This window comes from Bacillus rossius, chromosome 1 (assembly GCF_032445375.1).
Source record: "Bacillus rossius redtenbacheri isolate Brsri chromosome 1, Brsri_v3, whole genome shotgun sequence".
Taxonomy (NCBI): Eukaryota; Metazoa; Arthropoda; class Insecta; order Phasmatodea; family Bacillidae; genus Bacillus; species Bacillus rossius.
Genome location: NC_086330.1, coordinates 6,265,638 through 6,286,707, shown reverse-complemented (window position 1 = coordinate 6,286,707; position 21,070 = coordinate 6,265,638). Strand labels below are relative to the sequence as shown.

General features: G+C 39.5%; 1 protein-coding gene across 1 annotated transcript in view; it reads left to right on the top strand.

The window, feature by feature from the left end:
- The window catches only part of LOC134531592 (uncharacterized), a 102,184-nt gene extending 83,295 nt beyond the window's left edge, over positions 1–18,889 (top strand). Inside the window, exons 4-6 of the mRNA XM_063367318.1 lie at positions 14,096–14,181; positions 15,857–15,981; positions 16,583–18,889. Of these exons, the coding sequence (XP_063223388.1) occupies positions 14,096–14,181; positions 15,857–15,981; positions 16,583–16,846 (475 nt within the window). The 3' untranslated portion in view covers positions 16,847–18,889. The remainder of the gene's footprint in view (positions 1–14,095; positions 14,182–15,856; positions 15,982–16,582) is intronic.
- The last annotated feature ends 2,181 nt before the right edge of the window (positions 18,890–21,070 follow it).

The window sequence follows — 21,070 nt, the reverse complement described above, 5'->3', positions numbered from 1 at the left end:
AGTGAGTTCAGTGGAGTCGGGTGTTTCCGGGCGATAGAATTGCGGGTGCGGCGGAGTCCCGAGTGAAGTGGCGAGCGAGTCGTCGTGTGGGATCTCGGCGAAGGGTGTGACGGCGGCGGCGGAGTGCGGCGACGGAGTCCCGCGGCGGAGACCCACGAGGGGTGCTGCGACGAGAGTTGCGCCGGAAGTGCGGCCCAGCGAGGTGTGTGGAACGAGTGACTGGGGAATAGACATTTCTTTAAGTGTAGTTAATTATTTGCCATCTTAGAACATTAATTGTAAGGGACAAGTAGTGGTAATAAATAAAACTGTGTGTGTGATAAAAATCTTTAATTGGGCTATCCTTTACGAACCCCCGCGGTAAATCGTAACAGTATTATTGAAATAATGGCTGCTCGGCGATCTCGTGTCAGTGAGAGGCAAATTAAAATGTTGCTTTATTTTATGGAGGAGCACCCCGAAAACTTGCGGAGAAAATTTTCATCGAATTTCACGATTGCAACAAAATACACACGCTGAGTTATTGTTGAAACTTTTGATATCTGAAACAGGCGAATAATTTATGAATGTGTATTTTGAAATTTGGGTTATATTTCAATTTACTTGCATAAAATCTTCGTTATAATATTGTTATTATAGAAAGAACGTCTTTACATTCCCACTTAGTTATTATGTATCTGGAGCACTACTTACATTACGTAATTATTGTAACTTAAAGCGGTAACCATGGTAAGGACTCATCCGAAAGAAGGCAAAACTAAAAAAACGGAATGCATTTCTTTTACTTATATACGTCATATCAAATCATTCTATAAAATGGCATTGTGATATGTATATGGTTAGAAGTAGCTTCCATATGAAGAAATACTTTCGTTATTTTGGGGCGTATTCAAGTAGTTGGCCTAACAGTCACGAGATTGCAGGGATTGCGGAAGTGCGAGGCAGTAGCGCGCAGCGGCCGGTAGGACTAATACAACACTTTATCGGAATTAAGTTTCGCGTCTATTACCGTTTCCTGAGTGGTAACAGTAATTACTGAAGATATTTGTACATGTATTATGGATCAATATTTATACATAATAAATGTACAAATATCTTCAGTAATTACTGATACCACTCGGGAAACGGTAATGGACGCGAAACTTAATTCCGATAAAGTGTTGTATTAGTCCTACTCGCCGCAGCGCGCGCTACTGCCTCGCACTCCCGCAAGTCCTGCTGCCCTCTCGTGACTGTTAAGCCACGTCCAGACGATGCGATTTTTCGTGCAACTTGCGCTGTGCGCTGCGCGCATGCAATAGCGCATGGCAAGCGCAAGCAGCCTGTGCGTCGAGCGCATGCGCGTTTACCTGGAAATCAGTAGCGCATCTGGTAGCGCACGTGTTCCCGTTGTCAGTGGGTATCATCGGCCATTTCCGTGCGCTACGCCGTGTTTGTCTACACAAGTGTGCATGTTTTTGTAGTTGAGAGTTGTGAGAGTTCAGTTAATTGATACTGTGATTGTTCATAGTGATAGCCAGGAAAGCACATTGCAGTTCATAGAAGACTACCGTAAACATGAACTCCTGTGGAACACTAGCTTAAAAGAATACAAAAACAAACAACTTCGAAGGGATGCCATCATTGAACTAGGACAAAAGTATGGACTAAATGAAAAAGCTGTGAAAAATAAGATCAAAAGCTTACGTTGTTATTTTAGCAAGGAGCATGATAAAGTCCGTAGTGCAAAAAGTGGCATGGCAGCGAATGCAAAGGAAGTGCCGTCATGGTTTGCATACAAAGCACTGTTGTTTTTGAAAGACACGGCTTTACCATTTCAGACTGTGGACAGCATTGATCACAGCACCAACAATGGTGACAATGAGATGAATGTAAGTATAATGTAATGTATTTGTGTTATGATACATGATATTATATTTGTGATTACTGACAAATATGTCTCTGCACAAATATACACTGTTACATTGCATCTACCGCATGATGTGAGAATGTTTGTAAGTTAAGGACTCTGTCTACTGAGCTTGCAGCCACAGAGTGTAATAGGGGACTCAAAGTTGCAATTATTTATTTCTCAATGTATCTCATTTAAAGATAACTATCAAACAAAAAGTATCCCACTTGTACTGTCTTGTCTGTAAACATATTGCCGTACAATAGATATTTAAATCCTCAATAATCATACTTTATTTGAAAATGTATAACTTACCGATTGGTATTTCACAAAATGAAACGAGCAACATCGTGAATCATTGTATCGCAAAATTGTTATATGAAATGTTACACATAATTCGCTTCGGGGATGATAAAATTTATCGTCTGTAACTGTCCATCCAGAATTTATCTACTGTAGCTAAATAAGATTACTAATTTAAATATAGAAAGCGGTTATCAGAGCCCTTAATATTCAATTCTGATATATCATTACCTTCTAGTCTCATTTCTGTTCTTTGTTGAAAGAATGTTTATACGTATATCAATCACTATGGATGAAAACATGAATCCAAGACAATCTGCTGAAACATTACACATCATGACTGGAAACGACACAATTACTTTGCAACGATTACAAATACTGGTGTTGCCAAGGAACAGACCCCACTCTTGACATAAAGTATTCGCGAAATTCGTTCCTGATGTCGTGAGCCCTCGCAGAAGGCTTACATGCTCAAGCCTGCAGGGGCAAAATACCGGTATCAGATGCCACTGTTTGCCTCCACAAACCATCAACAACATTGCCGGTACTAGCATCCTCACTATCCAGGGATCCGAATGCCATACAACGTCCGGGAAGACTTCTGTTTTCGCAGAAAATTATGCAGATACACACAGCAAAGTACAACGTCTGCAACATTTGAAATAATTTTCATTTCTATTGGTTTCCTAAAAATTCTGAAAACTGATGGCAGCAAACCGAAAGTATTCTCAACAGTACGACGTGCCGTTGACAGTCGGTAATTAATTTGCAAATTCCGAATGCTTGAACACGCTATCGTCTGAAATTTTCCCCTGGCATCCTACATTACAATATATAAAGTTGTAGTCTTCATCCACAACTCCTAACAGTTCTATACTATAACATCCTTTGTAGTTGTAGTAGTCGGTTGCACTACCTTCTGGAAACTGTATCACAACGTGTTTTCCGTCAACAGCACCACAGCAGTTAGGATGGTTCCATCTTGCTTCAAAGGTACTCCCAATTTCATTCCACTCTTCTTCACTTTGATGGCATCTGAAATAAATTTATACTATTTATGCTATAAACGTACACATATTGCGTATCTGTTAGTAATACTAGTTAAAACTATACACAGTAGCAAATTTCCGCATGAATATGTTGTGTTTATACTAGGTTTCGGAAGTAAACGAAGAAACGAATGCAGAGGACGATGTGGTCTTTACTTCTCATCTCAAATCTCCGATAGAAGGAAGGTGTAAAGTTATCAACACTACGAGTTCCAAATGAACAAACGAAAGAGTACGGTAACCAGAGAGGAAGAAGCATTCAAGATCATGAAAAGTGTGTGTACAAACATAAAAATAAACTATGTTCATGCTTCCTTTGCAGAATTTGTTGCTCACAAGATACGGAACCTATCATCTACTCGATTACAAAACATTGCTCACAACCGTATCACTAACATTCTCTTTGAGATCGATTCACAGGATGTTGTTCAATCAGTCGTCTCTCCATTCCAACCACTAAATTACCTACCAAGCACAAGTTCCACGGGTTCTTCATCGTCAGAGCAATATACAGAGCTGCGTTTGCCTTATCATCATGAAGCAGTTTATGGTTTCGGCAACAGCAGTGGTAGCAATGTGTTTGTGCCTGAGTAATATGTTCATAAATGTATTGAATGCATCCCGGTATTCTTATATTTTGTATCTCTACTTCCTTTTCATATAAAGTGTATTGTATTTAACATCGTTACATCAAACATCGTTACGTCAAAATCCTGTCGCGACATTCGTGTAAAGTAACTAAACAGCACTTCTCCGTCCCATTGAAGCTCTCGCAACATGTTATTTTGTTTGCTTTTAAAGAACTCTTTTTGCCATAGTCTTCTTCTTTTTCTTGAACGAGACACACACTGCAGCAGAAACTGTAGCAACCACCGCACTTTCGATGGATATTATTTCAACTGCGCACCTTGCATCCAGTGCAGCGTGTAGACAGGAGCGAGCATTGCGTCTTTACGCATGTGCGTCTTGCATTTTCATCGTGCAATATTGCATGCGCTAGAGGCAATAGCGCACAGCGCAAGTTGCATGAAAAATCGCATCGTCTGGACGTGGCTTTAGGTCAACTACTTGAATAACGCCCCCAAAACATACATATTTAATGCTACTGGGAAAAAATTTCCTTTTACAAAATATTAAACACAATTGACACCTACGTAAAATATCGTAAATATAGATCACGCCCAAAAATGTACTATTTTCGAACATGTTTAACTATTTGTGTACACATAAATAGTGCATCCGCCATGATTTCAAATGGCTGCTAATTCCCGATCGGCAAAGGCTTTTTGACAGCAATTGTATACTCGAAAAATACCGATCGTTGGCTTCCGAGAATCGAAAGGTTCCGATTTGAGAAAGTAACTTAGAATACCATAGGGCAGGGTGGGGCTATTTGGGCCGTGGGGCTATTTTAGTCGAAATAAGACTTTCGGCTACTGCGTAATAACTCCGCGCATCATCGGCACGGACCGGACTTCAGAAGCGAGAAGAAGGTTGTGCTGAGCAGACGGACATGTTGTGTGCGGATGTTATGTGATATTTTGTGTACGGACGGGCGGCGAACGGCGCAAGGTAATCATCTCACTGTCTTGAAATATTAAACTCTATCTTTAATACCCGGTGAAATAGTGATATCCAAGTGTAACATGAAACTTTATCGTAAGTGTTATATGTCAAACGAAAGAAGCATTTGTGAGTCTCTTAGTATATTCACCGCAAGAATTATTTTTAATGAATTGAATATTTTGCTAAATTTGTGATTTAAAGTAATTGGGGCTATTTGAGTAGTTTTTCTGGGGCTATTTGAGTCAACAATGGGGCTATTTGGGTCAAAACAAAAGTGATTGTTGTGATACCAAGGATATATTTATTAAATGTAAAGATGGTTTTTGCTAATATTTATTATATTACATTACATTTATATGAAAAAGTTTTGTTGCACACCATATTATGTAATTTTATCTCACTTTTTTCAGATGGTTCGCACTTACAAAAGGACTGGTGCATATTTAAAGTGGACAAGTGAGCAGCTTAATTCAGCATCCAAAGCTGTCTTGGAGTGCCGTTTAAGCGTGAGAGCGGCAGCAGTTCATTTCAGCATACCATATGAACCTTTGAGGAGAAGTGTGTATACAGAAAGACTTCGACAATCGTACAGTGAGCATCACCTCCATGAATATCTTTCAAGAAAGAAAAAAATTGGCCACCCAACAGTGTTAAGTGACGAACAAGAGAAATAACTTGTTTTGAGACTGATAAACTTATCCAACCGAGGATTAGGATGTGATTCTAAAGGAGTGCGTCGTGCTGTTTACAAGTATGTTGTGTCAAATAGTATAAAACATCCATGGGGAGAATCTGGAATCGCAGGGAAAGATTGGTTCCTTTCATTTATGGAAGGACTTTCAAAGGCTCGTGCTGCAGGGGTGAATAAAGGTGCGGTTAGTGACTTTTATTCTTTGCTTCAAACTACAACTCTTAAAATTGGAGTCAACTGTAAACCTCAGAACATTTATAATGTTGATGAAAGTGGCCTACCTATGAACAATAGACCAGTCAAAGTTGTAGCTCCAAAAGGGAAAAGAGAAGTAACATCTATCACCAGTTTAGAACGTGGGGAAAATGTTACAATAGTTGCAGCATGCAGTGCAAGTGGTCAGTATATTCCACCAATGGTGATATTTAAGGGTGTTCGTTTCCGACAAGAGTATAACGAGCACATGCCATCAGGAACGGTAGTTAAAATGTCGGAGTCTGGGTACATAAACGAGGAAATATTTCTCTTTTGGTTAAAACATTTTAATGTTTTTAGGGTTCCCGGAAAATATCTTCTCGTGCTGGATGGACATTCTTCTCACTGCTCCCTCGAATGCTTGGAGTTTTGTGAACAAAATGACATTGAACTTCTTTGTCTGCCCTCACACACAACTCACGTGCTTCAACCCATGGACAGAACTGTGTTTAAGTCTCTCAAAACATACTATCATGCTGAAGCCACACAGTATATCCATAGCCAACCAGGTGGAAAAATCAGCAAGTTCAATTTTGGGGAACTGTTCAAAATGGCCTGGCTCAAAACTGCAATGCCAGCTCTTGCAGAAAAAGGTTTTCAATGTACAGGAATACATCCATAAAATCCTGAAATAGTCCCTGAAGAGAAATTTTTACCATCGACACTATTCTACACACAGCAAGAACCACCTGGCTAGAGAGCTCTATTCCATCGACTCCACTTTCTGGAGAATCTGCTTCTACGCAAAAAGATCGTGATTCCTCCGAGATATCTACTGTAACTTTAACCACGAAGCAGTTGTCTTCAAAGTCTCCAGATTTTTCACAGATTCTCTCAACGCCAGTTAAAACAAATAGTAACAAAAAACAAGGAAGCAGAAAACAAAAATCTCGACTTTTGACATCAAAAGATATTTCTGACTGTAGAGCAAAGAGGCAAATAAAACTATTGAAAGGACAACCATGCAAGAAACTAAAGAAAAATTCCAGTGCAAGAAGTGTTCACTGTCCAGCTGAAGATTTACGTGAAATATCTACAAATTCATCTTCTTAGGATGATCCAAACGAAGTATCAATGCACTGCGAAGGAACTGATAACACACCGTGTAGTTTTTGTAGCGTACGTTATAACTCCTTGGAATCGCTGAAGAAAGGTGACTGGATAGCTTATCAGCAATGTGCTCGCTGGTATCATGAAGTTTGTGTTGGAGCTGTCGGTCAGAAAATGTTTGTTTGTGGGAAATGCATTTAATGCCTATGGAAACTCGTGTTTCTGTTTACTTTTTAAACATGGTCTTAGTGGACATTTTATTTAGTAGGAAACATTTGTACGCGAAAGATTGCCTAAAGGGACTTGCAGATAACTTCGAAGCACAATTTATGTTATTTAACAACTCATTTATTCCAGAATTAAATATAATTTTAACGACTCAAATAGCCCCTTGCGAAACCCAAATAGCCTCACATATTCTTTTATTGACATATTTTACAATGGGATTGACTTTTATTTCTGTAGTATGCATTGATAGATACGACTTCTATAACGGAGAAACATGTAATTCAATAAGTGAAATTACAATGTTTAACAAAAAAAAATTTTAATCAATTTAAGATGTAAATTTTTTTTTTTTTATGTTAGGGTACTCAAATAGCCCCACCCTACCCTATTGTAGACAGCTTCCGATAATCGTGAAATCACGATCGGGAACTCTTTTCCGAGAAACTTAGAATAAACCCCCTGGAGCCGCTCCTGGAGTCTTGCAGTGTGGACGGTTGGTTAAAAAAAATAATTGCTGGTTTTCACTGTGTGTCATAGAGACACACCACAAGAATGGGCAAGAAAGATGAACACCAAAAAAACACGGAAAAAACAAACCCAATTTGTAATGAATAGACAGCACATAGAATACCGTGGAAGGAATTAAGTCAGGAAAATATCACAATACAGTTATAACACGAAACAGGAAAAAATAAAGATGACAGTCTTGGAAAACACAGCGACTAACAGACGAACCCAACGATGATACAAAACAGATAATCTGTCATTTGTATAGAGTCTGTGATCCAGGGCCGCATTTAGAGGTCTGGAGGCCTCGGGGCAACAGAGGAGCGGAGGCCCCCTGGCCCCAAATTATTTTACAAATAAAATGAAATTTTTTCAGTCGAGTTTTCCAATAAATAATTTATTGTGAAATCAAGTAGATTCTCTTAGTATTTAAAAAACATACATAAATATAATCGGAAATTATACGAATTATATGAAATTAAATTTTAGTGTTAATGAATATTTATGTTAATATTTAACAATAATATAATCATGTATGTACAAAACTACTGTAGGTAAAGGTAAAACAGCGACAAAAGAATATCAAAGGAAAAAGTGTTTACTTGTCGGAATTTGAAAGATTGTTTTTTCCGAAGTCTCTATTGTGGAGGCCCCGGGGCTTTCGCCCAAGTTGCCCTCCCCTGAATCCGGCCCTGCTGTGATCAAAGCGTTATAAATTTTTTTAAAAAATATTCGTAATGGTGTTGCACAAAGTGATTTGAACGGTTGAGTAAGAAAGAAACCTTATACATTGCCTTCCAATCTCAGCGAGCCGTAACTCTGTCACAGTCCTACAGACACATCCACTCGTCAACCAAGTAAAGCTGTGATCCTGCCTATGTTATGCCAAAGTCTGCTTTTTTGGCCTCTTTGGTGGGGGGAAGGGGGAGTTAGTTCTCTTCCGAATATTTTTGAGTGAGAATAGTTCCATATATATATATATATATATATATATATATATATATATATATATATATTGGTTTCATTATGTTATAAATATCAGACGTGTTATCTTAAAGAAATGACTTGCATTTTTAGTAATTTAAAGCAGGTGCTATAATAAAATATTTCGTGCGAACATTTAATACTAAACATGCCTTTTAAGTTGGTTATTGTTAATTATCTACCCTTTCTCGTGCTTAACATGGCATCGTTTTATTCTCATCTCAATACATTGTTATCCAACTAATGTGTATAGTTAGAGACTGGAAAAATTCGCGGGTTCAATGACCTCCGGGATAGACTCCACTATCCTCTACACATTCGGGCAAATGCCAACTAATCATTGGCTGTTGACTTGTGAGTCGTCTCGACTGGGTGGCCTGTGATTCGACACTTCCACGAGTGAGGGTCTCTAATTGGCCCTCATTACTCCAGATTAACAGTGAACCAATGGCAGAAGCAGCACTAAGGTATAATTATTTGAATTGTAAGCATTCCACGAACTGAATCCGCCAATTTTTCAGGTCTCTACTAATAGAAAGTTAGTTTCACACCCACAACCTGAGCTTTTCATGAAAAATGGCACAATTGACTTCCTACTACAATGCTGATAACACCTATAATTTTTTTTGCCTAATCGTTGGTAGTTTTTTTTTTTCCTGTGCTAGCTGAAGCCTTGGAAATCGTGCCTTTAACGTACACTCTCAACTTAAAAAAAAATGTTTTTTTCTTGAAAATTATTCAAGATAGCATCATGATCTTTTGCAAGTAGTTTTCGTGTTAAGCACTTTAAAATTCTCTCATTAACCTATCTCAATACCTCTGATAACTACAAATTAAAAAGTTTTTTTTTAATATAATTATTTGAATTGTAGCATTTCACGAATTGAATCCGCGAATTTATTCAGGTCTCTACGTAATGTGTATCGTTCATTTGTCAGCATAGCTAGCAACACGCCGCACAGTGATACACAAGCGAGTGAGACACCGGGTCTCGACGGGGCGCTGCAGGGGCTGGGGGGTATCGGGGTCACGCCGCGCGGGGCAGGCCGTGACCTTCACCTCAGCACTGGGGCACAGTCCCCCTCCATTCCCCCCACTCTTACCTTCCAGCTCGCCGCAACACCGCGCCGACTGCACGCCTGCCCCTCCTGGTTCCCGTCGGCATACACAGATACGTCTGCATTACCTTCACCCGAGAGCCATATACAAAATGGAGATTAATGATGATATTTATATCAACGGAATTTCGATATTTTTTTAAAATTAATGTGTCGTATATTTGTACCAAACCTGTTATTTTCATGCCTACACGCGCTTACCGTTTAATTTGCGTTTTCGGGTAGCTACTTCATTTTCCATTTAAAAGCAACTTAACGAAAAACAAAACTAAAGAAAGTGGTTCCCGAAGACGAAATTACACAAACATAGGGTTAAAACTTTTGTTTGAAAATAATTATTTAAAGGCGGGATTTCACAGTTTGTGCTTCTCATTTGCGAATAATGTTCGTGACGTCAGATGCTGATGGCGCTGACCTGGGAGTTCAAGTTCGCCAGTTCTTGGCCAGACAGCTTTTAAGAACACGCTGAGGGTGGATAACAATTTCTGTTTTCGGATAATGTTTTTTTAAACTGTATTTTTAGAAGAGTTGAAATGGCTAAAATGAATGTTATAATAACATTACATTTTATACAAGAAACTTCAGATAGAGATCCTAGTAAGCACTCAATGGCCATGCATTACACCTTTGGTCTTAATTTCTCCGCCACATAATGTTGTCGTTGCCACTCAAACATGGTAGTTGCCCTATGACCAGAAACCTTCGCGCCAGTTCGGCAGTTCAGAGGCGAAACCGCGCCAGAGACACCAGCGAGCGTGACACTTGTCAGAGACGGACACTCATAACTGAGAGTGGATGGCTGTAAGTGCACACCTGGGACTCGAACCCCGAACCCCTAGTCCTCGTAATGGCGAAACGGGCGCGATAACGCCGCCTGGCCAGCGGCCACTGCGCAGGCGCGGCAGGGGAGATCTGTCTCTGGTCCAAGGTCGGCGCGCAGCCTCCCTCCCGGCTGGACCCGGCCGCATTCCTGCGCGGCCCCGCCCACGGCTCCGTCTCCCTCTCCGCGCCGACCTAGCGATGACACTCTCCATGTGTCCCTCTCGAAGTATAGACCTCGCGTAGTTCTCTACGTGCCGACCTAACTATGACACTCTCCATGTGTAGCTCTAGGTGTATAGACCTCGAGATGTCTCCCTCTAGGGGCCGACCTAGTGATGCCACCCTCGACATGGTGTTATCGACTAATTCCGAAGTATAGCGACCCTCCGACATCTCGACGCGCCACGTCGCTGTATTTCGAGTCCGTCACACGGCAGCGACGTGGGTGAGGTGTCCGCCCAGAGTCGTATCTGTTCAAGTTCCACAGTCAGGCACAGAAAGACCCAAGACGATGGGTATTTTCATGGTTAGAAAGCCCTGAACCACTTTGAAACTGACTCGCTGCTTATAATTAACGCGTAGTGTTTGAAATACGGTTGCCTCTACTGGTAAATACAACTAGAAACATTATTCGAAGCTATCACAATATGTTTCCTTTTCTTCCCCTCCCCACAAAATAAAATAGTTAATTTAAATAGTTGGCAAGCCTTGAGATATACAAATGTTACTTATTTAAACATTTTATACATTAGGCCTACTAATTTTAAAGTAATTATTGAAAGTATGTGTTATAATTGGACTATTTTGCATACAAATAAGGGAGTGTGAACTTACGTGCATACATTATAAATAACAGTTTTATGGCATTATTAAAATATCAACCTTTAAACTTTTTAAAGCACATGTTATATCAGTTAGGATAATTACTGTTTGTAATTAATCAATCTGTAATTACTTCCTACAAACAAACCTTAACATTATTGTACTGTTCAACATTTAAGTTTTAACATTAAAAATTTCATTAATATGTTCTATTTTTCATGGCATTGAATATATGTAGGCCAACTGTTGTGTCTCTACAGGATGATTAATGCTGCACGATCTGTACTTTTCAATGTTAACGAAGGGTTGTCAAAATTGTAATGCCATGATTTTAACAAATTTTTAAGTTGTCAATATTTATTCCTAATAGCTATGCCCAAAATAAATTTTGCAATGTTCACGAAAGCAATATATATGGATGAATCATTGGATCCGGCCCCTTTTCGAGATTTCTGATCCTTCCACAGATGGCAAAACCATGGTTACACATTTTTGTTCCATTCATGAAATTACTCCTACAAAATGCCATGTGCCCAGAGCTTAGATGTTACACATCAAAAATTATAGTGTAAGGCTGCCATAATTTGTGAACTTACCCATTCTATCATAGAAAACTTCATCAATCCAATAAAGGAAAATCTAATTATCAGTTGTTGATATTAGAATGCATTTTTAGTGTTTTATAAAATAATGAAGTCAATAAGACACAAGAATTACACCACAGAATTTAATTGCACCTTTAAACCCTTTAATGCATGCAAAAAAAACTATGAAGCCAACTAAAAGACCCAAGGATTGTAGTATGTTATTCATATTCAATGTATTAGAAATTATTATTCCTATCAAATTGCAATTTTATAATTTTTTTTTTGTGTTGAAACGTAAAATGCCTGGGAATAAACTGTGTACAGAATAATGCAAAAGTAGACAATGGTTACCTATAGTCACTGATCGCTAGTTCGCTGCCTTGCCAGTAATGACAGTACAACTGTTCTGTCATCATTGTATTGTCCATAATACCTGTTTATTTTGTCATCGTTGTGTTTGTATGTTTGCTGCGTTGTCCAGGTTTGTTGACCGTCTGCATTTACCGTTCTTGTTGAAACTGTCCTGGTCGTTGTTAACCCACTAAACTACTTGTGCTGTCTGGTATTTAAAGTTTGAATGTGTTTGTCTGTGCTGTTGTCGATGTGTTGTCTATAATACCTGTTTAGTTTCATCGTTGGGTCCATCTATTTTATTGGGGGTTTATGTTTTCATTTTTTTTCTATTTTGCATTCTTGCAATTTTTTTTATGGCTGACAGTGACAAACTGCAAAGGCGTATGTCCAAAAAATTGTGTTAAATCAGTATCTAATGTTCATACACTTCTGAACCTCAAACTCGCAAAATATCTCCAATCTGTGTACCAGAATGTGTGAAAACTAAAAAGAACCTTTTGAAGTGAAACTTCTAATGCGACTTCCAACAAGGTTGCGTTAAACGTTTAGCGCAACCATGGAGGGGGAATAGAAAGAGACAGAGCCAGAGTGAATGCGTGGCACTCGAACGCATGCGCGAGCGGCGTAGCGTCCAATTTTCCAACGCAAGAGGGAGAGAGAAAGAAAGATACACAAAGGTACAAAGTAGGAGAGAGAAAGAGAGTGAGTCGGTAGATCCCAAGCACATGCGCGTGGTATTCTTACTATGCATTGTAAGCAATGTTAATAAATTTTTTCTTAAATAAACAATATGATTTCACTAAAAATTAATTTCTACCCCTTCCTATTTTCATTTCCACATTACGAAGTTTCACTTCTTCCGCGCGGAGGGACTCCACGCACTATTTTTTTTTTTTTATTAAAATCTAAATATGTATTTTATCATGATTTCAGGTAATCACGTCCACTTGCATGACCTACTCAAACTGTTTGTTGCTTAAATGATGTAAACAGTGTTTAGTCTTGTTCCGAATGTTTAAGTCAAAGCTGTAGTGTGTTTGTTTTTTAGATTATGGTGATTTTCAAAGTTATTATTTCTTTAATTGCTTGCAGTGTTCTTGAGAAAATTTTGTACTCTACAGACTAATGCTACAGGACGAAAAAGAAAATCTTAGGTTTTTTAGTTCCAGTGAATTGAAAATACGCTTTTTGAGTAATAAATAGAGACCTGAAAAATTCGCTGATTCAATTCGTGAAATGCTACAATTCAAATAATTATACCTTAGTGCTGCTTCTGCCATTGGTTCACTGTTAATCTGGAGTAATGAGGGCCAATTAGAGACCCTCACTCGTAGAAGTGTCGAATCACAGGCTGCCCAGTCGAGACGACTCACAAGTCAAACAGCCAACGAACAGTTGGCATTTGCCCCGAGTGTGTAGAGGATAGTGGAGTCTATCCTGGAGGTCGTTGAACCCGCGAATTTTTCCAGTCTCTAGTAATAAATAGGGACCGGAAAAATTCACGGGTTCATTGACCTCTAGGATGAACTTTATAGTTCTACGTACACTCGGTCAAATGTCACCCTCTCATTGGCTGCTGTCTTGTGAAGGTGTCCCAACGTAGCGGCCTGTGATTCGATACAGCTTCGGTTGAGTGTTTCTCACTGGCCCGGAGTCATCCAGGTGAGTTGTGAGCCAATATCAGAGGCTGCACTGAGGTATAACTATTTGAATTTCAGGCTGTCGTGAAATGAACCCGCGAATTTTTTTGGTATCTGGTGATAAAACACGGTTCGTGTGATCCTGCTGACGATGTGCAGCTTGTGCCACTGGTTGTGCTCGGTGGATGGCATGGCGAAGGGACACGCGGCGTGCTGGCTTGTCCGCAGAACGAGCAAGTACCTGCAGAAGTCCTCCATCACCCGGGTGTGTGCCGTGGGCGGGTTCTTCATCTCCATCCCCGTGTTCCTGACGGGTGAGTCCTCAGCGCTCCGCATCCTGATTTAATCGAATATCAGTGAATCAGTTGATGGAATTGAAACGAAATACAGATCAAAGAAAAGAGCTGAAATCGGTGGCGGATCCAGAGGTTCACCTCGGAGGGGGGGCACTCTAGGATTTCAGAATAGACAGAGAAAAAATGTCTTAAAATTACTAAATTTTTATTTAATCTACTCACACTACACATAACATCCAACCACCAGATTTTTTATGATTCTACAAGAAATTCATTAATTATATTAAAATATTTTATTGGTTCCAGAAACAATCATTTTTGTCGGCAATATTAATGTAGCAGACAACTGTTTTTTCGGGGGGGAGAGGGCATTGCCCCAGATGCCCCCCCCCCCTCCCCACCCGGATCCGCCACTGACTGAAATGTATTGAAATGCTACCCAACTCTTACATGTCGAGCTGAAATAACCAAAATAATCTTTAACGAAACAAATGGAAATGAAATACAACCACATATACCGAAATGAATTGAAACCTTATTTGTCAAACAAAATGATTTGATACAATACAAATGACTTAAGTTTACAGGGTTCGTACAATCCCTTAATATCCTTAAAAAAAAGTCCATAATCTGTCTCTAATTTAATTGGGGTCCTTAAAAGGCCTTAAATTTCAAAAAGAATCCTTAATAACTCCTTAATAAAAACCAATTGCGTGAAAGTTTTGAATAAATGCAGGTATTTTAATTTTTTTTTTTTGTTTCCAACTCTGCAGCAAAAACAGTGTTGCGCATGACCAGTAGAACTAGAGAATTTGGGGCCACGTAATTACATTTTATACATAAAAAAACTGAGTTCATTTTCTGCTTTTTTTTACACCACTTTAAAACTAAAAACGTGCATTTTGTTAATTTAATTTTGTAATCAAATTAAATGTTGGGGCTTGGGTTGTATGTGTGTTCCAGAGGTAATTCTGGACAATTGAAAAGGTGAAGGGGATGTGGGATTAATCTGTAAGAATTCAACTGTACAATTGATACAAATTCTTTATATTATTGGTAATTCAAAACATACAAATTATGATAACTCTTAATCACTCAAGGGGATGTAGGATTAATCTGTAAGAATTCAACTGTACAGTTCATACAAATTCTTTATACCTATTATTGGTAATTCAAAACATAAAAAGTATGATAACTCTTAACCACTCAAGGGGATGTAGGATTAATCTGTAAGAATTCAACTGTACAATTCATGCAAATTCTTTATATTATTTGTAATTCAAAACATAAAAAGTATGATAACTCTTAATCACTCAAAGCTGCGTTCAGAATATGTTAGTCCGCCTGGAAATAAATAAAATGTAAATTCTTAATGTTCTGTTAATAGCTGAAAAGACATAACCGTTGTGATTACAAAAAATAAACAATAATGATTATTTTTCAAATTAATATTTAAGGAGTGAAGACACTGGCTCTAACATGTATAGCTACCTACTAGTAGGTAACTACTAGTTACCTACTGGTAACTAAGCTACCTACTGTATATAACTGCTCCCTGATGATGGCGACTGCAGTGCCGACCGAAACGTTGGTGAATTATTTGCCAAGGACACGGCAAGCTACAACAGTTATGAAGGCTGGAGTCGAAGCCAGGTGCTGGCATCTGAGACGCGGTGCCTCTTGTGTGTTGCAGGCATCATACTGTACACATTCATCCAGTTCCACTCCACGCCGGCCATCGTGACGAGCGTCCTCATCGGCCTGGGCATCATCTTCTGTGGCTGCGCCATGGTGCACAACGTCTTCATCTGGCAGAGGGTGCGTGCCTCCGCCCCCGCCCAACACCCGACCTAGCTCCCTCTCTCTCTCACACTCTCTCCCTCCCTCTCCCCCTCCCTCTCTCACACACTCTCTGTCACACACTTTCTCCCTCCCTCTCTCACACACTCTCTGTCACACACTCTCTCCCTCTCTCTCACTCTTCCTCCAACTCCCTCCATCCCTCTCACACACTCTCCCTCCAACTCCCTCCCTCTCTCACACACTCTCCCTCCCTCTCTCACACTCTCCCTTGCTCTCTCTCACACACTCTCTCCCTCTCTCTCTCTCCCTCCCTCTCTCTCACACACTCTCCCTCCCTCTCTCTCAAGCTGTCACTGAGCCACACTGTCCCCTCATATCTTCATTTAGTACTAATTTTTTTATTTTACAATGCCTGTAAGACAATATGTAGGTATGTGCTGTCAACACAGTAATACAGTATAACATGGGTCAGTTTAAAAACAACATAAACTGTCAAATTTTCCACAGTAGATTGAGGCAGTTATCATCACTATAACCTGCCTCAGCCCGCGAGGGTGTGTGTGGTGGCGGGCAGGGTGGGCCAGTGGGGAGGTGCGTGACCTGGCGGTGGTTGCAGGAGAAGACCAACGCGGTGCGGGCGCTGGCGAAGCAGCAGCAGCAGCAGCAGCAGCAGCAGATGCAGCAGCAGCAGATGCAACAGCAGCAGATGCAGCAGATGCACAGGCACCCCACCCCGCCGACGCCCACGGACCCAGCCAAGCAGGCGCCGTGCCACCTGCGCGACGCCAGCGGCAGCGTCAGCCCGGGCGTGCCGGGGGCCATGCTGGACCTGAGCTCCGTCACCACCACCTCCCCTCACGAGCTGTCCACGCTGGTGTGAGGCCGTGCAGACACGCGGTGCTCTGCCCCAGCACGCCGGCGCGACGACCCCACGACTAGTCACGCGTAGCGGTGCTTTTCCCCGGCGGGAACCAGTGCGTCCGCGGAGACGGGGGAGGAAACTTGGAAGGAGTCGTCTTCGATGCGGGTGATCATACGGCCAAAAAGCGATGCTAGTCGCCCCGAGACTGCGACGAGACATCTAGTACAAAGCGCACAGAGTCTCGGTCAAACGTATGCTTGCTTCTTGTTCAAAAAAAATTACAAAAGTGTCCTCGTGGTCTCAGTGAGACTTATCAGCAAGGACCTTACTTCTGCCTTCCCTGTGGAGACACTTATGAATCCATTCCATTGTAGAGTTTAGGAGTTGTGATCTGGGAGGACGTGAAGGTGTTAGTGAGGTAGGGAGTTGCTTGGTGTGCCATACGTATTATAATGTATTTTGTCTCGACACATCCCTGATGATGTCGGTGACTCGCGCATAGTTACAAGAGTGCAGCGAACTGTGTGTTGTGTTGGCAACCGTGCCAGTCTCAGATTTGAACAAACGTTTCATGACTGTGGCGGGAAGGGTTGGATCGCAGAGTGTACGCACCCGGCAAGCCGGAGAAACAGGACCGCGGGTTGTCTTTGTCTGATCTGTAGCTAAGCTTTAGAGCTATTTGTACTGAACAAAAAATGTATTGACTCGATTGCAGTTGTAGGTTCATTTCTGCATTCCAATTTGGTTGTTGTTCTAGATAATTCTCAAAACTATTTTAAGTGTGTTCAAATTGACTGCGAGTATTTTTTAAATAATGCTAAATTATTCATACAACAGTAATTCTACACCTATAAACAAGTGAATAGAAACTTAAATTTATGAATATTGATAATATGTATTTATTTATTCAACATCAACTAAAGAATTCGGAAATTTTCAGATACTAATAACCATAGAATAATTCTGTTATTGAGCACTCTGGTCCTAGAAGAAATTGAATCAGTGAATAATATAAAAAAAAATAACTTCAGTTATTGCAAATTATATTTGATTGTTAAAGATTTCAGAATCCTTTTTGGTTATAGTTTGAAAGGATTAAAATTGTTATTAGGGATGGATCGATTCCACAAGATTTTACGATTTAAATGTCAGGTCATAACATGAGATTGCTTCATGTATGAGATTATCTTAAATTAAGATCATTCTATACTATTTGAGTTTGTTTTTCATTTGCACTAATCTTAAATTTTAAGGTAGTGCTAGATTGGAATGTATATAGTACTTAACATTTTAGAATTTAAATTGGTAGTTTAAATTTTCATTTTTTTTTGTTTCTTTGATTCTTGGTAAAAAGTTTTGGTTTGTTAAGTCTGTATGGACTGCATCGTTTAAAATAAGCTGTTGTAAACCTGTTTTAACTTCAAAACAATGGATACATTAACATTTTGGCTGCTATACTGCGTACTACTAACTTACTACATTTGTAAGTCTGCTGTGTCGTTGATTTAATCACGTTACAGAAGTGTGTTCATGTAACATTGTTCCTTCTCTTTCCTGACATTTCTGTTTCGACAATGCTTCGATACTGTCTTCTCTTGGGACCACTGTCATTCCAGTAGCTCTATGACGATTGGTTAGCAATTGTTTCTTCTCTGTGTGGATTGAGGCAAGATATGATTCTCTTGCGAGATGGTTCATTATAGCTGCCGTATGAACATTGTTGTGTTGTTTGAACAACAGAATTACGCAGTGGTTAATACTACGAAATGCTCGTCTAAGAACATTGCCTCATAGTTCCATTATAATTTTGGTAAAGGCATCTGATAATGTTATATGTGCGTGCATTCTTCTCTTGCGATCAACCCGGAGGCTACTTGAACATGCATAATGTAATATTTTGTAGATACATAGAAAGCTGAGTTTATCATTGTCCTGTGTATTTTAGTCAAATTGGATATATTTTGAACACACATGCTATGTATACTTGAATAAACTATGTACTGTACTATTATGCACTTGTAATGTACATAATTAAAATTTATATATTTTTTCCAATTAAAACGCAGCATTTATCTTCTTTTTTGCTATCTGTAGTAAATAAATTCATCCCAAGTTAATTGATTTTAATCGTTATATAGTAAAAGTTCTTTAATTCGGCTTTGCGTTACCACAGCCGTGCTGGATTAGCAATTTCGCCATAAAATCAAATGTCTGTATACCTTTAATGAAAATAATAAATAAATAATAAATCTGTATGCAATACATAAAACTAATATAGCATATTAACTCACTTGTTAAAATACTTTTATTATGATCATTAAGTGTTTTATTACAGAAACTAAAACGATTAATTACTGAAAAGTTAATAACCAAAAAATCCACAACTACCTTAGAAAATATTACGTCTCGCATTAGCAAAGGAAGTGCATGTAAACACTGAAGTAATGCCAAAATTTCAATGTGTGTAGCAGGAAGTGCTTTTTTAGTCACCTGTTAAAAGAAAAACAAAGGTTTTTTGTTGAAATTATAAATTAATTAACTAGTAAGGGTGTGTGAAGCTTTTCTGCAAGTTGAATCGAAGGCTAATTTTCTTCCACTTTGTCTTTGGGATAATCAAAAATACTTTGAACATTTCAAAGATTTTTTTCCTCGGAGCAATATACATTAAAGGCTCGACTTAACGCCCTTGTTTGGGGCCACAAGTAACATCTGCGGTGTCGAGCTAACTTTTACCGGGAAGAGAACCCTTCAAAGTCATTTTTAATGGATGAGAACTGTCAGCACGTTGTTTCTATGGTAGATTCGGATGTTCAACCGCCCCATCTGTCTCGTCACACGACGGCAGTTATCTCCCGTCTACTTAGCAAAACATGTCTACTAACTGCGCAAGGAGGAATAAAATAATGTCGGCATCTTGCACACAAACACTTTATGATTATTCATGTAAAAGGTTTTTATTTTCCACTACATTCTGTGTCTAAACTGTGAGGAAACTTAATACAGGAAAAGACAGACACATGGCAACCGCCTCTTCTGCTTACTTAATTTTACTGGGAAGCGCGTTCAATATATTTTAGGTCCATATCTGCAAAAAGATAAGGCTTCATATGCGTCTGTAAAACGGCACATTACGCTGTGTCCGCCCGGTGGTGGCAAAGGAAACTTGTATAGATCTAGTAGAAACTAGTAGCTACAAACTTATAGGGTTTTAGTTATCTTGACATGCTTTGATAATTTTTGTTCGGGTGGATGATACACAGCGACTGTCCGGATACACGGACGACCACCCCCCCCCCCCCCTCCCCCTTCCTTCACAGCTCCGAACACCGCGCAGGTAAGTAACTGGTATTGGCAATGCTTATTTTGACTGCTTGGAGAACTAAGCTACAAACAAACACACACTCACACACACACACACTCCAGCACTTAGGTTCACAAAGTGCAAAACAACATTCACTCCATTTACCCAAGCACACAACACCAGACAGGTTTTAAACAAACTAAAAAATAAAGTTCACAAATGTTAGATAGAACATAAAATTAAAATAATTAATCTTCACAGGAAAACAGAAAAAAAATAAAAAGTCCATGCGACAGAAGTGAAACTTCTTGCGTTTTAGGCGTAAAGATGAATTATTTTAATATTCGATCAATAACTCTTTTCCACACGAATAAATAAATAACGCCTAGCGTGTGAAACAAAGCCTCGGTCGTGGAAAAACGAAGGAGAATTACGTCAGCACGCCTTCCCACACAAAGAAGCCAGCAAAAAAAAATTACTAGAAAAATAAACTTATGAATTTTAAATTAAAAACAATAAACCCGGAGAATTACGTTTACAATAACTTTTAAAGGGAAAAAATTTTCCATCAAACCTGAAATTTGACAAAAAAAATTTATAAGCAATGATTATTACTGGATTGCATGAAGAAGGCTGTAATCTGGGTTGTTACAAGGTCATCTCTAATAACAAGGGAAAGAAAGGGTGAGCGTACAACACAGAAGCACTTAGTGCCCTGGGTCGTGTGGATTCACCTTCTGGCCGGGCAGCGACACAACTGTTACCGGAATCTTTCTAAACCAAATTGATAAAACTTTTTTTTTGCATAGCCTACTGCGGCGTTTCAATTAAGGTTTGTGACAGTACGAACCCTACTACTAACCGTTATATAGCAAAGATATGTTTAGTTAGCATGCTATTTCTTTCATTTTTCATGGGATTTCAAAAGCCCGAACTCCCTT